Below are 13,808 nucleotides of genomic sequence, written 5' to 3'. Positions count from 1 at the left end.
GAGAATTTTTAAAATCTATTGAAATGAAAATTGGGGGAAAAAGATTGGTGGTATTTGTAAAAAGCTAACAGTAATTTGGAAGAATTACCCTCAATTATTTTATAAAGAAATTTTATGACAGTTTATATTCTTAGGTAAAGATATCTTTTGGGTCCTTAAGAAGAAGCTAAACACATCAATAAAAATGAGGGAAGGGCACAAACAGGGATAGTTGGCTTTTGGCAAGGCAGAGAGGCAGGCTTGAATGATATGGTTCATTCGTGAAGTTGGTAAAGGCATTGCACATCACTGAGAAGGAAGGACACAGGATGTCATATGGACCACCTCTAGCCAGCCCAGGAGCACAGCACTGGAGAGCCTGGCCTGACCCTTCTCAGACAGTGCTCCATTACTGTTACAGTGTTTAGTGATTTTTATTTTAAGACAATTAAAGTTTTTTTAAACAAAGACTTATCCAGAACCTCAATATATAAAGCAGGTCAACATGGAGATGCCGTGGTCAAACCGGGCTCATCAGTTGGGCCTGTGTCCATCTGTGTGGACAGAGCACTGCCCAAATGCAAAGATAAACAGTGCAGTGGCCACCAAAGCTGCCCAGGGGTCTGAGGTGCTCCCGGACACCCAGGCTCCTGGTGTCCTTCGCAGCCATCCTCAGCTAGACATCTGTCAACCTCCGGCATCATGGGAGTGTTCTGAGCAGGTAGGGAGAAGAGGAGAAGGGTACTGTTTGCCAGTACCCTTCCCCACCTCTAAAGAGCTTTCTCAGAAGCCTCACTGGTGACCTCTGGTTGCATCTTTGAAAGCCAGAACTTTCAGTCTGCAAGGGAGGTTTGTTTTGGCTAGGCGGTTTGCTGGGACTGCTGAAAAGAACTCATACAACCGAATAGCAGAAAAAGAAATAATCCAATTAAATTAAAAAATTGACAAAGGACATGAATAGACATTTTTCCAAAGAACACGAATAGACATTTTTCCAAAGAAAAGAACTCACACAACCGAATAGCAGAAAAAGAAATAATCCAATTAAATTAAAAAATTGACAAAGGACACGAATAGACATTTTTCCAAAGAAGATATTCCAAAGAAGATATTCACAAACAGGTATGTGAAAAAATACTCAACACCACTAATCATCAGATAAGTGCAAATTAAAACCACAGTGAGATATCACCTCATACCTGTTAGAATGGCTATCATCAAAAAGACAAGAAATAAATGCTGGCAAGGATGTTGAGAAAAGGGAACCCTTGTGTGCTTCTGGTAGAAATGTAAATTGGTGCAGCTATTACGGAAAACAGTGTGGAGGTTCCTCAAAAAATTAAAAATAGAATTACAGCGATCCCATTTCTGGGTATATATTCAAAGGAAGTGAAATCACTAGTTCAAAAAGATACCTGCACATGTTCATTGAAGCATTATTTACAATAGCCAAGACATGGAAACAACCTAAGTGTCCATCAATAGATGAATAGATAAAGGATATACATATATATATACACACAGTGGAATACTATTTGGTCATTAAAAGAAGGAAATCCTACCATTTGTGACAACATGGATAGACCTTGAGGGCATTATGCTAAGTGAGATAAATCAGACAAAAGAAGACAAATACTGTACGATCTCACTTATATGTGGAGTCTAAAAAATTTATTTTTGAATGAGTATATTTTGAATGAGTTTTTTGAGAACAAGAGATCAAATTTGTGGTTACTAGAAGCAGGGGTGAATGAATTGGGTGAAGGTGGTCAGAAGGTACAAACTTCCAGTTATAAATAAGTGCTGGGATGTCACGTACAATGTGGCAACTATAGCAAACACTATATTGTATATTTGAGAGTTATTAAGAGTAAATCCTAAATGTTCTCAACACAAAGAAAAAGATGTTTTGCTGTTTTTATGAGATGACAGATGTTAACTTATCACTTTGCAATATATGTAAGTCAAGTCATTATGCTGACTTTTACAGAGCTATATGTCAATTACATCAATAAAACTAAAAAATATAATGTGGGAAAAGTTGCATCTCAATAGTAATCAAAAATTCACAGTGGAACAATGAGAAATCATTTTAATCTGTTGGATTGATAGAATTAATGATAAAATCTATGGTTGTCATGATGATAGAGAACAGACACTCTTAAGCAAAAAAAAGAAAAAAGATAAAGGCAAAATTTTAATAACGGAATGTTCGAGATGTATTATTAAGTAGAAAAGCAAGTTACAAAATATAGTGTATTGTATTTTGTCAAAAATATATCGTTTGTAAATTTGAGGATTGTGAAGTATTTTTATATATTAATTTTGTTTTTCAGCATTTTCTAAATTTCTAAACTGAATTGAACATGGTTACTGAGGAGTTGAGATGAATGAAGTAATGATAATGACAAAACCAAGGCTTTCTAAATTATACTTCACCATTTCTCCACCCATTCTCAGCTACTAAATCATCAGAGTTGAGATGAATGAAGTAATGATAATGACAAAACAAAGGCTTTCTAAATTATACTTCACCATTTCTCTAGCCATTCTCAGCTACTAAATCATCATGCTTTCTTTGATATCTTAAGGCTTTTTTTTTTTTTTTCTGATAAAACAATGTTGTGTTTTCCCACTCAGCTTGTGGAAGAGCAGAGAAAATAACTTACTCTGACAACTGGCAGAACAGAGTTGAGCATCTGAGGACCTTAGCCAGAACCCCTGACATTTTCCAGTGGGCTCGTTTGGGGTCATTTTCGTGGTGATGAGTTTACCATGAATCACAGAACGGTTGCGTTTCTTGCTTCCGCAGGGTTGCTGGAGCGATGTGATCGGGAGGCGGGCCTCGCTGCTGGTCTGCATTCTGTTCAGTGCCCTGGGTTACCTTATCCTTGGAGCCTCCACCAATGTGTTCCTATTTGCCCTCGCTAGAATCCCCGTGGGTGAGTTCTTGTCCCTGCCTGTGTGCCTTCCTTCAAAATAAATTACTTCCACGTACAGAGGGAGCCTGTCCCACTTGTGTCCCAAAGAGTGCCTCTTTGATTACAGCTTATGTAAAGAAGGCACACTGGTAATATCAGTTACAAGTGTCACACCAGCTGCTGCCCCTAATTGAGCACTTAGCATCAGTCAGGCTCTGCTGACTTGTCCATATCTACAAACCCTGGACGCGACAGAGCCCGGAGCCCTCTGTGTCGGTCACTGTGCACAACTCTGCCACCACTGCCACAGGTCCCATCTCCTTCCCTCTGACCTCTGTCCTCTCAGGAAGTATGTGCTCAGTGTCTTTAACCAGTACCATGCTTACTCCCTGTCCCTCAGCAAGTTTATAGTTTTCATGTTGGGCTTCCTGACTTCAAATTGAGATTGGCCACTGTAGCTTTCCTGTAGCCTTCTGCAAGTCTAGCTGTTGCTTTGGTGGGAGTGGGGGAGGGGCAGGAGACACTAGGATTGCAGTGTCATGGCTCAAGGGTTAGTTTTCTGTTTCCTGACTGATCTTGAATGTTTCTACCATTTTTGAAATAACTTTCATTTTGTCCATTCATCGAAATATTTTGTCCGTTCTTTGAAATATCACCTGTGAGTGGTGGGTGGGTAATTACTGTGGAAGCTCTTTATTCCTTTTTTGCCTTTCTTCGTGATTAGGGCCCTGGAATTTTCATGTTTCTTTCTCATCTTACTGATGAGAGCACAGACCCTGCTACCCTGGAGGACAAGCCTTTTGAGTTCACCCTCCAAAACCTATGCTGTGCCTTCTTGTTGACAAATGGTTTCAGAAGGTCTTTGCTGTGAATGTGATCAGTCACCGTAACAAGCCCCACCACTACACACAAAATCTAACCAATCTTCGAGGAACTCCCTGGAAACCATTGTATCCCTTTACACTTAGGATCATTTATCCAGACTTGTCAGCAGTATTAGCAGGACCTACTATTTGTTGATCAAAATAGTGGGCAACCTGTGTCATCAGATTCTGCCAGTCTGTTTGTGAGTGTGATTATGAGGTGTGTGGGTGTATACAGTCAAATCTATCAGCAGAAGTATGAAGAATATAAAGTTACATACTCTTTAATCTCTTATTAAGTCCTTTCACAGCTTTTAGTTTGTTTAGTCGACAAATTTGCAAGCCTCCTGCTAGTAGAACATGAGTTGGTATTGGTTAGATCAGGGGTTCCTAATCCCCAGGCCACAGACTGGTACTGGTCTGTGGCCTTTTAGGAGCTGGGCTGCATGGCAGTGGGGGAGTAGCTGATGAGCAAGCAAAGCTTCATCTGTATTTGCAACCGCTCCCCAGCGCTAGCATCACTCAGTTCCACCTCAAGTCATCAGGCATTAGATTCTCATAAGAGCACCTGCCCCTGGTACCAAAAAGGTTGGGGTCTGCTGGGTTAAATGTCTGTCATCATGTTTTTATATTTTTACTCCCTGTCTTTCTGTCCTTCTTCCCTGTTCTATTTCCCTCCATAACACTTGACCACCTTCATATAGATGTGCAGGCTCTGTGAAGACAGGGATATTTGCCTTTTTTTTTTTTTTTTTGGTGTTCCTCTTTGTTCCTTACATTACCCTCAGGGTCATGGTCTATGCTGAACAAATAGTGGGCATGCAGAAAATGTTTATTCACCAAATTTATGAATAAAGAATGATAAATCTCTATATAGAAACCACCATGAATTGTGCCAGGATAACAGAGAAGATGAGACCCTGGGATCTCATGATGGGAAACAGGCAAGCTGAGGATTTGGGAGCTTGGTTACCAGAGATGAGGTGACTAGCCAGAAGTCGTCACAGTGGGATGGCACCCGCAGGCCTCAGAGGTGTAAAGATAGTGGAGGCCAGATCTCCGTGAGGGATAGAGGTGAAGGGCAGGATCACCAGCGAGGTACTTTTGACCTGGAAAATGTTACAGAGCATGTCTCTTGTCCCCTAACAGGTATTTTCAAACACACACTGTCCATTTCAAGGGCTCTGCTTTCTGATCTGGTTGCAGAAAAGGAGCGGCCATTAGTGATGGGACAGTTCAACACAGCATCTAGTGTGGGCTTCATCTTGGGCCCCATGGTTGGTGGATATCTTACTGAGCTAGACGATGGATTTTATATAACGTGCTTCATCTGTTTTTCTGTCTTCATTCTCAATGCTGGTAAGTTCCCACTTAATCACGAGAAGATTGTCTGGTTTATGCCTTCGTGCTAACCAGCCTACCTACTTTTATCCCCTTACAATTTGTTTTTCGTAGATGAGGCAGATTCATTATTCAGGAGTGAAAACCCACATCATCCCTGCTGCAGACCTCCCCAGTGGGCTCCCAGCATGCTAAAGCACATGTGTCTCTCAGCCTTGGTGGCAGAGGGTGGAGGATGTTGGCCCCACACCCCTGGCCACAGTGGCTTCCTGGTTGACCTCACATGCCAGCCTTATTCCCACAGGATGGCCTTGTAATTTGTTCCTCCTTCCACCTGCAGCATTCTTCCCACGTATCTGTATAGGCTCTTCTTCTTATCATTCAAGTCTCCAATATTTGCTTCCTTAGAGAGTCCTCCTCGGATCATTCTGTCTAAAATATCTGAATTTCTTCATAGCACTTCAGAAATTATATTGTCAATGTGTTTTCTTGCTGTTCCTCTTCCCCCAACACACATAATTAGAAAGTAAATTCCCCAAGGGTTCACATTTGCTCACTGCTGTCACCTTTGCCTGGAACACAGACAGATAGCCAGTGTTCAATGATATCCAATGAATGAAAGAAGGCCGACTGGGCTATGAGTTCCTTAGATGAACTTCTTTGCTCAGAGACTGGTGCACAACCAACCCTTCGATTAACAGCTTTATAAATGGGAGGATTCATGCTGTTCAATTTTTTAAAAATATAATGATATTCTACTTTTTTGCAGCTTTTCAAATCTTTACATTTAGGACAACAGGTTGAGTGATAATTCCATGTTAGGTTGGGATACCAGACTTGGGAAGCAAAGTTCATGAGCTTAATCTCAGTCCTCATCAGATACCTTATGATTGTCTGCCAGTTTAACCTGTAACCTCAGCCAGGAGGAGAGGTCTGATGAATCATTGTGAATCTAGATAGAATGGTTTCAAGCATGTGACTGTTTGGTGTGACCAGGTTTCCTCCCGTGCCTTTACCAGACTGTGCCATTTTAACAGGTCTTGTTTGGCTGTTTCCATGGAGTGAAATAAAAGTCAGCAATACAAAGAATGGCCTGCGATTGAGTAAGAACCATGGACTTTTGGGAAAGACAGACTACGAAGTGCAGGAAGCGGGCCCCACGAGTGGGAGGACCGCCAGGCCGCCCCGGATGGCGGTCCTGTCAACCCTGCAGGTCATGAAGGGCCTGATATTTTCTGAAATGTGGGAAATATTTCTGGTGCGCTTGCTGATGGCCGTGGCAGTCATGCTGTACTACAGTAATTTTGTCTTGGCCCTGGAGGAACGCTTCAAGGTGAGCCCCAAGACCGCAGGCTACCTCATCAGTTACAGCAGCGCCCTGGGGGCCCTGGCCGGCTTAGCCCTGGGGCCCCTCATGCGGCTGTATGGGCACAACTCCCACAGGGTCCTGCTGCACTCCAGCACACTCACCTTCCTGCTGCTCCTGCTCTTCTCCACCGCCCGTACCATGGCGGCCGTCATCCTGTCCTCCACGCTCCTGTCCTTCTCCACGGCCATCGGCAGGACTTGCATCACGGACCTCCAGCTGACCGTGGGTGGAGCCCAGGCCAGCGGCACCATTATAGGCGTGGGGCAGTCAGTGACAGCGGTGGGCCGGGTCATCGCGCCCCTCCTCTCGGGAGTTGCCCAGGAGGTCAGCCCTTGCGGCCCCCCCAGTCTAGGGGCTGCATTAGCCTTGGTGGCTATTTTCATCATGTCACTAAACAAACCTCACTATGGTGGTGATAGGAGTGATCAATTAAAAAGTGAATAGAATGGGTTTGTACAACAGGAAGAAGCAAAATCCAAGGTATGTGATTAAGGGACAGAGGCCGTGACAAGAAGCGGGCTTTGCAAAGGGTGGGTGGTGTAAGCAGGCATCCAGGTCAGCACTCAGCTCTGCATTTAGGCTGATCAGAATTCAGAGCCTTGCCAAAGGGAAAGGTATTAAAACATTTGCCTAAAAGTCTCTCTCCTTATGGGCTAGTGAGGTTAAATGAAGGGGAGAAAGATCCCAGCTACAGGAATAGTGGTGATACCAGAACGTGATATGTGCAAGAAGGGAAGAGACCCAAGGTTTCCTCACTAAATAAAAATAGGGAAAGCGTTAATCAGATGGGACACAGATTTCATTGCAGTTCAATTGTATAAGCTAAGAGGGAGCTTTTCTACTATTAGAATCCTACACAATGAAGAAGCTGCTCTATCAAAAACAGCCTGTTACTTACATCATATCAAGGTTGTGAATGCTGCTTCTACCTGGGGACCTGGTTAGAAATCAGGTGCCCAGCCTCACCCCTGCAGACTATTTCTGTGGGCCTAGGTGAGGCCCAGACATCTACTGTATTTAATAAGGACCACTTGCAGCAGTTTCTCATGGAGGTAGAAAAAGGATCATTCTGAGACATACTGGTTTCTATTAGAGTAAAACCTAGAGACTAGGTTGTTTTTATGAATAACTAACTCAGTTTGGACTGTTTGTTAAAACTGTGTAGCGCCAATTTCCCCAGCTCTCAGTGTTATACCCCATATCGTTTTATGCACAGTGAGAGAATAGGGTGTCATACCTTACTGGAGGGACTTAATTCTTCAATGTCTTATGTTGAAAATTATTTCCTTCATTTTAATATCAGACTGAACAGAAGAGCTTTGTTGGTCTACTGGGACATGTATCTATGTGCCTTTTCCTGCCCTTCCAAAATTAAACCTGCGGGGCCCAGAGTCAGGGTGGGTACAGGCTCGCAGGGAGGCATTGTCAGGACACTTCCTGACTATGGGCAACATCAGTTATCAATAAAAATTATTTAGGAGCTCCCTCTCTTTTTTTCACAGACTCCCAAAGTGCACATTCCTTTCAGTCCTCTTAATTAGTCCACCACAATATTACTCCTGCTTTCAACCTCACGCACTTATGATTGTAACACACTAATTTGCCATCACTTTAATACTTTCTGTATGGAAAGCAGAAAAAAGATTTCTGTAGTTTTAGAAGTTCAATATGGGGTAAACTCAAAATTTTTAATATGATAATCTATTGGAAATTCGAAGATTGTCCTTTCTCCTACCTAACTGCAAGAAAAATACAGACTTTTTATTAAGTGTTGTAATTCTGAACTTTTAGACAAGTGCTCAGTGCTTTCGAAGATACCGAAATATGGTATAAAATGGCCTTGTCCTCAAGGAGCACACCACCTCGTCATGGATGTTAGACGCAGAAGGACAATAAATATTCAAGGGTTTTTGCAATGAAGTAGAATTTCAGAAGAATTTCTCCAAAGATTTCACCCTCAGAAGTGGACAGGTTTCTTAGAAGCTCTTAAGTATAGCCATGTTTTTATTTTTGAAATCATAGCACTTTATATTTGAAGTTAAATAAAAGCCCATTAACTTGATAAGTCTTTACAATTAGGTTCATGGAAATACTGAAAACCAAAGGTTGATCTTTGTATAGAGAGTGGAGAAATGCTTTTGTTATTCTCTACCGGTGATTTTAGTATTTTGTTCATGTGATTTTTTTCTTTTCAGATAAGTATTTTTTTACAGCCCTTCTTAAATAGTCCGATGCATTGCTGCTATTCAGGGTGTGTCCTGGGGGACCAGCAGCATCAGCATCTCCTGGAACAGATAGATGCTCACATTCCACCTCAGACATGCTGGGGACCATTTTCACAAGTTACCCAGTTGCTTCGTATGCACAGTAAAATTTGAAAACCACTGCTCTAAGGGACAGTATTTGTATACTTTATAGAATGTGATCTCAGGGGAAGTAAATTGCTCAATTAAAGATTGTGTTGTTTTTAAACTCTCTTGAGTAACTTCTGTAATCCTTTTCAAAATACTAGATTGAGCCACATGAAATTGCTATTTTTGTAAATCAAAATATCTGCGGTGTCGTATGGTTCAACTTAATATTGTATGGAACCTTTAGAGGCATTGAACTTGTCTGAAAAGTTTATAAAGGAAATGGCACCCTTTCAACATTATGCCAAGCACAACTGTGAAACATCCTCAGGGCTCAGTTTTCCAAAAGGCTTGGCCTTTTCCATGGAGGGAAGGTATACCTCTGCCTTCATGTCAGCAGGGATGTGCAGAATCCAGAAAGGGAGTAGAGTATGCCTGGCTATGAGAGCAGCATGTGCAGCGCTCCAAATCCCAGGCCTCTGGCCTCCTGGAGCAGAAAGGTCCGACAAGAATTATGCCTAGAGACAAGGAAAAGGACTAGAATCAGTGGTTCTCTACCCCGGCTGCATATTTGAGTCACTTGATGCCCAGAGCATGTCCTGGCCCCAGGGAACCGGGCTCTAAAGTGCCCTGTGTTCTTCATGCACACCAGCATGGAGAATCACGGCCTTAGATTTGAAAGGGCTCGTCTTCCATGCTCAGGGTGAGCTTGTGCTCTGACAGATGACGGGGCACCACTGAAGGGTTAGTGCTGGAGAGTGCGCCACAGACCTGTGTGGTTTACAAAGATCTGGACTTTGGGGAAGTAATCCAGAGGAGCCTGAGGGAGAGGTGGTCAGGGCACTGAGGGAAGCAGGTAGGGGCAGCATCTGGAAGGCCTGGTGACTGTCAGGGTGTGGCCTTCATGGAGATTTCAGGAGGGGCTGTGGGTGATATCCAAGTGTCTGGTCTAGGTCTTTATAAAATCTTAAAATAGGTTACCACGGATCTAGCCAGGATAATGCATATATAATGCAGCTCTTCTTGGAACAAGGCAGTGGATTGAAAAAACTTTTTTTTCAGGCCTAATTTTTTCCTGAAGAACTTGCCAGTTACATGGTAATCATTTTTCTTAATAAAATCCTTTAAAAATTATAATGAAGTGTAACAAATTATGATTTTTAGAAGCCATTGTATCCTGATACATATTTTTAAGTCAGGGTCCTGAAGTGCTTGAAAATTCTAAACTCCAGTCTGCTGAAACATCTTAGTAAAAACAGCAAGCTTTTGTCTTTAACAACCACACGCTAATACCAAATATGTACGTAATTTGAAATTTATTCTACACTGACGGCAAGCAAATAGTTTCAGCATGTCATCACACTAGGGTTTGTTTCTAATTAATCAGGTGCTCAAATAGTAACATTTTAAAACATTACATATAAGGTAGTTAAGGAAGCAAATACAGTAAACAGTTTTGATCAGGTACCCAAAACTGTGTTATGAAAACCTAAAATTACCTGCATAATCTTTAAATATCGTTTGGTAAGACAATGGTTGGCATTAACCTAATTTTGTGTGTGTGTTTGGGTTGGCTTGAGAAGGTAGCATTTAATATTTCAGAGTACATGTTATCTTTGAGCCAAGAGTCTGCTTACATTTAGAAAATTAATGAACCTATTATAACCTTTATTCCTGAAATCAGGTTTTTCTAATATAATTACAGTATTAGCCTAGTTTGAGATACTATATGTATTTGAAACTTAAAGAACTGAAAATTTTAATATGCTTAAATTCTTATCATTCATGAATTCCAGCTATCGTGATCCTATTTAGTACAAATGAGAATGGTTTATATATTTATAAATATAAAAATTGGAATTTCTGGTGCTGTCCTGGTTTCATGTGAAATATTTTCTACATAAGTGATTAAATATTTGCATGTGACTTAATATTTAAACTTTTGTACATTTCACAGGAACTAGGAGAAATTCTTTGTCAGTGAGCATGTGCGCGTGTGTATATATATATAAATTTTCTCTTTATAAATATATAAAATTTCTCTTTGGCAAGCTGAGTTACCATTACTGGATACAGAGATTCTCATTTACATTATAAATTTAGTTACCACTTGTACTTGACTCAATTTAAAAAGGAGAAAAACATTTGTATATTTAATTCAAGGTATTTTTTTTTTACAGTAGTAAAAAAAAAAATCACCACTGATATGTTTGGCGTTCTGTCTACTGGGCATCTCACGGGGGGACATTTCTACACCCTACAAGAATAATGGGTCCCTGTAAAAACCTCCATGACAAACTGAAAGGCCCTGAAGTAGGTTCTGAACCATTCAGAATAATATGCTATGTATACTGAAAATTTGATCATCTGTTACAGTTCATATTTTAACTCTACACAGAAAAACTCATTCCCTAACCATACAGGTAAGAAGAAAACTGACCCACAACTAATTGACTATTCTTACAGGTAGTAAAATAGAATTTTATTAGGAAAAAATGGAGAAAAATTTTGAAAACAAAAAGGATCAGAAAGCTATGGGAATTTCAGCCCAGATAATTTGGAGGCATATACACAAAATATGTTTTTAAAAGTATCAGACTTTGGGTTAATTTCTACTTTTTTTGCTAAATGGCATAACTTCAGAATAGTTGGTCCTTAGAATTATATGTAAAAATTAAGTCCTGAATTTTCACTTACAGGCAGTTCAAATCAAATTTATTAAACATCAAAGACCTATCAACATTCTATAATTATATTGGAACTTTGGTTGGATCAAGTGTTATTTGAACCGAGAGAGTCATTTACCAAGTGTTGGGGATCTTTTTGTATTACTGAAATTTAGACCGTTATCATATTTAAAGGGTTTTAACTCCATATTCTCTCCCATATATAATGTGTAGAATCTAATAATGTTATAAAAAAGGAAGTATAGAGAAAAAGCTAAATGAAGTCAAATTTATTTTCCGTTGCTTTTATCATTCAACAAATAAAACATTTACACAATAAAAATGAAATGACATAACTGTTCCCTTTTTTTGAAATTCACACAATATCATCCAAATTCTTTATCTGACTTTTAATAAGTGAAAGCTAAATTTGGTCTACCTGTTTAAGAAGTGTTAATTTTTTTTTTCATTTTTCTCCAGTTCCAGAAAGTTAGACTCCTGATAATATGTATTAATATAGAATACCAGGCAAAATCATGAAATTTATTTTTAAGGTTATTTTCCATTTCCATCTTCTCAAATTTCAAAAACTAACTTCTTAAAATTGACTCGGCAGTCTCAAAAATACTCATCACATCTCTTGATGAATCATATTCCTATAATAAAACACTAAAGTAAAAATCAGTTTTGATTTCTTTTCAGCAAATGAAATACATATTTTTATATAAAATTTTCATTTAAAATTAAGATTTTTGGCACAGAGTCCTAAGCTTGTAGTTTTCAAATAGTGTCTCCACTGCTTTCCACTGATCGACTTGGGAGAGTTTCAGAAGGAAACCGGGTTCTTTAAGAGCTTGTATCTTGCGTCTATACCCCTCTCTAGCTCACACCCAGCAATCTAGCAGTATTATGAAGTGCTAAAACTTCTAAAACATGAGAAAAAGGGCTGGAAGATTTACCCCTCCATGTCGGTGAAGGTAGGGGAAGGGAACAGAAAACCACTCCAAGGATTTCTAAATACTGTATCTTTTCTTTAATTTATTTATGTTTTCCACCAATATTACTGTGGTCACTTGTATCCTTTGATGGATCTCCAATGTGAATCCATGTAATTACACGAGTGGCTTCATTTCACATCTAAACCCAGAATTTAAGAATCTTGTGCCAGTCAAGTTTTAAAAAGGACTTTTGAGGGGGAAAAAAATGACAGGCCAATAAAATCTACAGTTTAAAAGACAGATTCAAACCATCTTTAACAATACGTTCCACTGCTTGTTTTTCTGCTGTACTTTAAAGAAGTCCTCAGATGAGTAGAAACCATTCTTACGTGAAGAATTTGAGTTACTTTATTGAGGCAGGAAAGGTAACAAGTTTACAGACTAGTGCAAAATAATGGAACTCCCACTTTCTCCAAAGTGTTCCCTGAATAAAATTTGAAATTTGAACTTTCACCAATTTGTTAAACATTGGAATACTGTTCATATAAACTTTCAATCTTGTCTGCTTAGAGCCTCTGACCTGGATTCAAAGTTCTAGATTGTTATACAGAAAAATTCTGAAGCAAGTGGTGGAGGATGGGCATGAACGGGAATCTCCCGCATCCTCCTCCCGGGATTGCACACTATAAAACCTGTCAACAAGTTGTCACACATCGCAAGCTGGGGTCACACACAGCCTTTCTCTTTGCACCATATAAACACAGAGGGGATGGAATCTGTATGTCCCCTCAAACACACGGTGGAATGAGAAACAAAATAAAGCCAGCTGACTCATTATTCCACAGAAGCAGCAGGACCTCTAAGTAGCATTTGGAGCCAGACCACCTCACCTGCTTAGGGGCAGGTGATCATCTCCCACTCTGAGTTGTCAGGTGTCTCTGCTCCACACTGTGCCATTCCCTTACCAGCCGGTTGTCAGCTCAGGGTCTGGAAACACCTCAGCTCTGAGCTGATGGCCCACCAGCCTTTGGGAGCTGCCCTTTATGCCTTGGGAAAACGTTCTGAGTCCTTTTAGTGTCATTTACTTAAAAACGAATTACAGATATACATATTTTTTCATAAATAAGATTTGAGGCATGTGTATATATTAAAATTTTCACAAACAAAGGGTCTGTTAAAAATGTCAAGTCCTGTCATCCAAGTTCAATAAAGGCACATGATTTTGGTGTTTTTTGTTTGTTTGTTTGTTTTTTCCTTTAGGTCTATAAAGGTTACAACTGCCAGCAGCAAGTCATAAAAGACACTTTATGGGACTATTTTTCTTTGATTTCCTTTTCTTGGGATAAGCAACCATCCTATTGTTCAATGGCGTGACTACCA

General features: G+C 40.1%; 1 protein-coding gene across 3 annotated transcripts in view; it reads left to right on the top strand.

The window, feature by feature from the left end:
* The window catches only part of MFSD9 (major facilitator superfamily domain containing 9), an 18,933-nt gene extending 8,058 nt beyond the window's left edge, over window positions 1-10,875 (top strand). For 2 of the 3 annotated variants that reach the window (XM_006920787.3, XM_025039099.1), the window contains 3 exons: window positions 2,792-2,921; window positions 4,913-5,122; window positions 6,142-10,875. In XM_006920787.3, coding sequence (XP_006920849.1) covers window positions 2,792-2,921; window positions 4,913-5,122; window positions 6,142-6,917 — 1,116 coding nt within the window. In that variant the 3' untranslated portion in view covers window positions 6,918-10,875. The remainder of the gene's footprint in view (window positions 1-2,791; window positions 2,922-4,912; window positions 5,123-6,141) is intronic. The other variant, XM_006920788.3, reaches the window with a different exon arrangement.
* The last annotated feature ends 2,933 nt before the right edge of the window (window positions 10,876-13,808 follow it).

Source organism: Pteropus alecto, unplaced genomic scaffold (assembly GCF_000325575.1).
Source record: "Pteropus alecto unplaced genomic scaffold, ASM32557v1 scaffold288, whole genome shotgun sequence".
In the NCBI taxonomy this organism is placed as follows: Eukaryota; Metazoa; Chordata; class Mammalia; order Chiroptera; family Pteropodidae; genus Pteropus; species Pteropus alecto.
The sequence above is the reverse complement of the archived record's forward strand: the minus strand, read 5'-3'. Positions and strand labels throughout refer to the sequence as shown.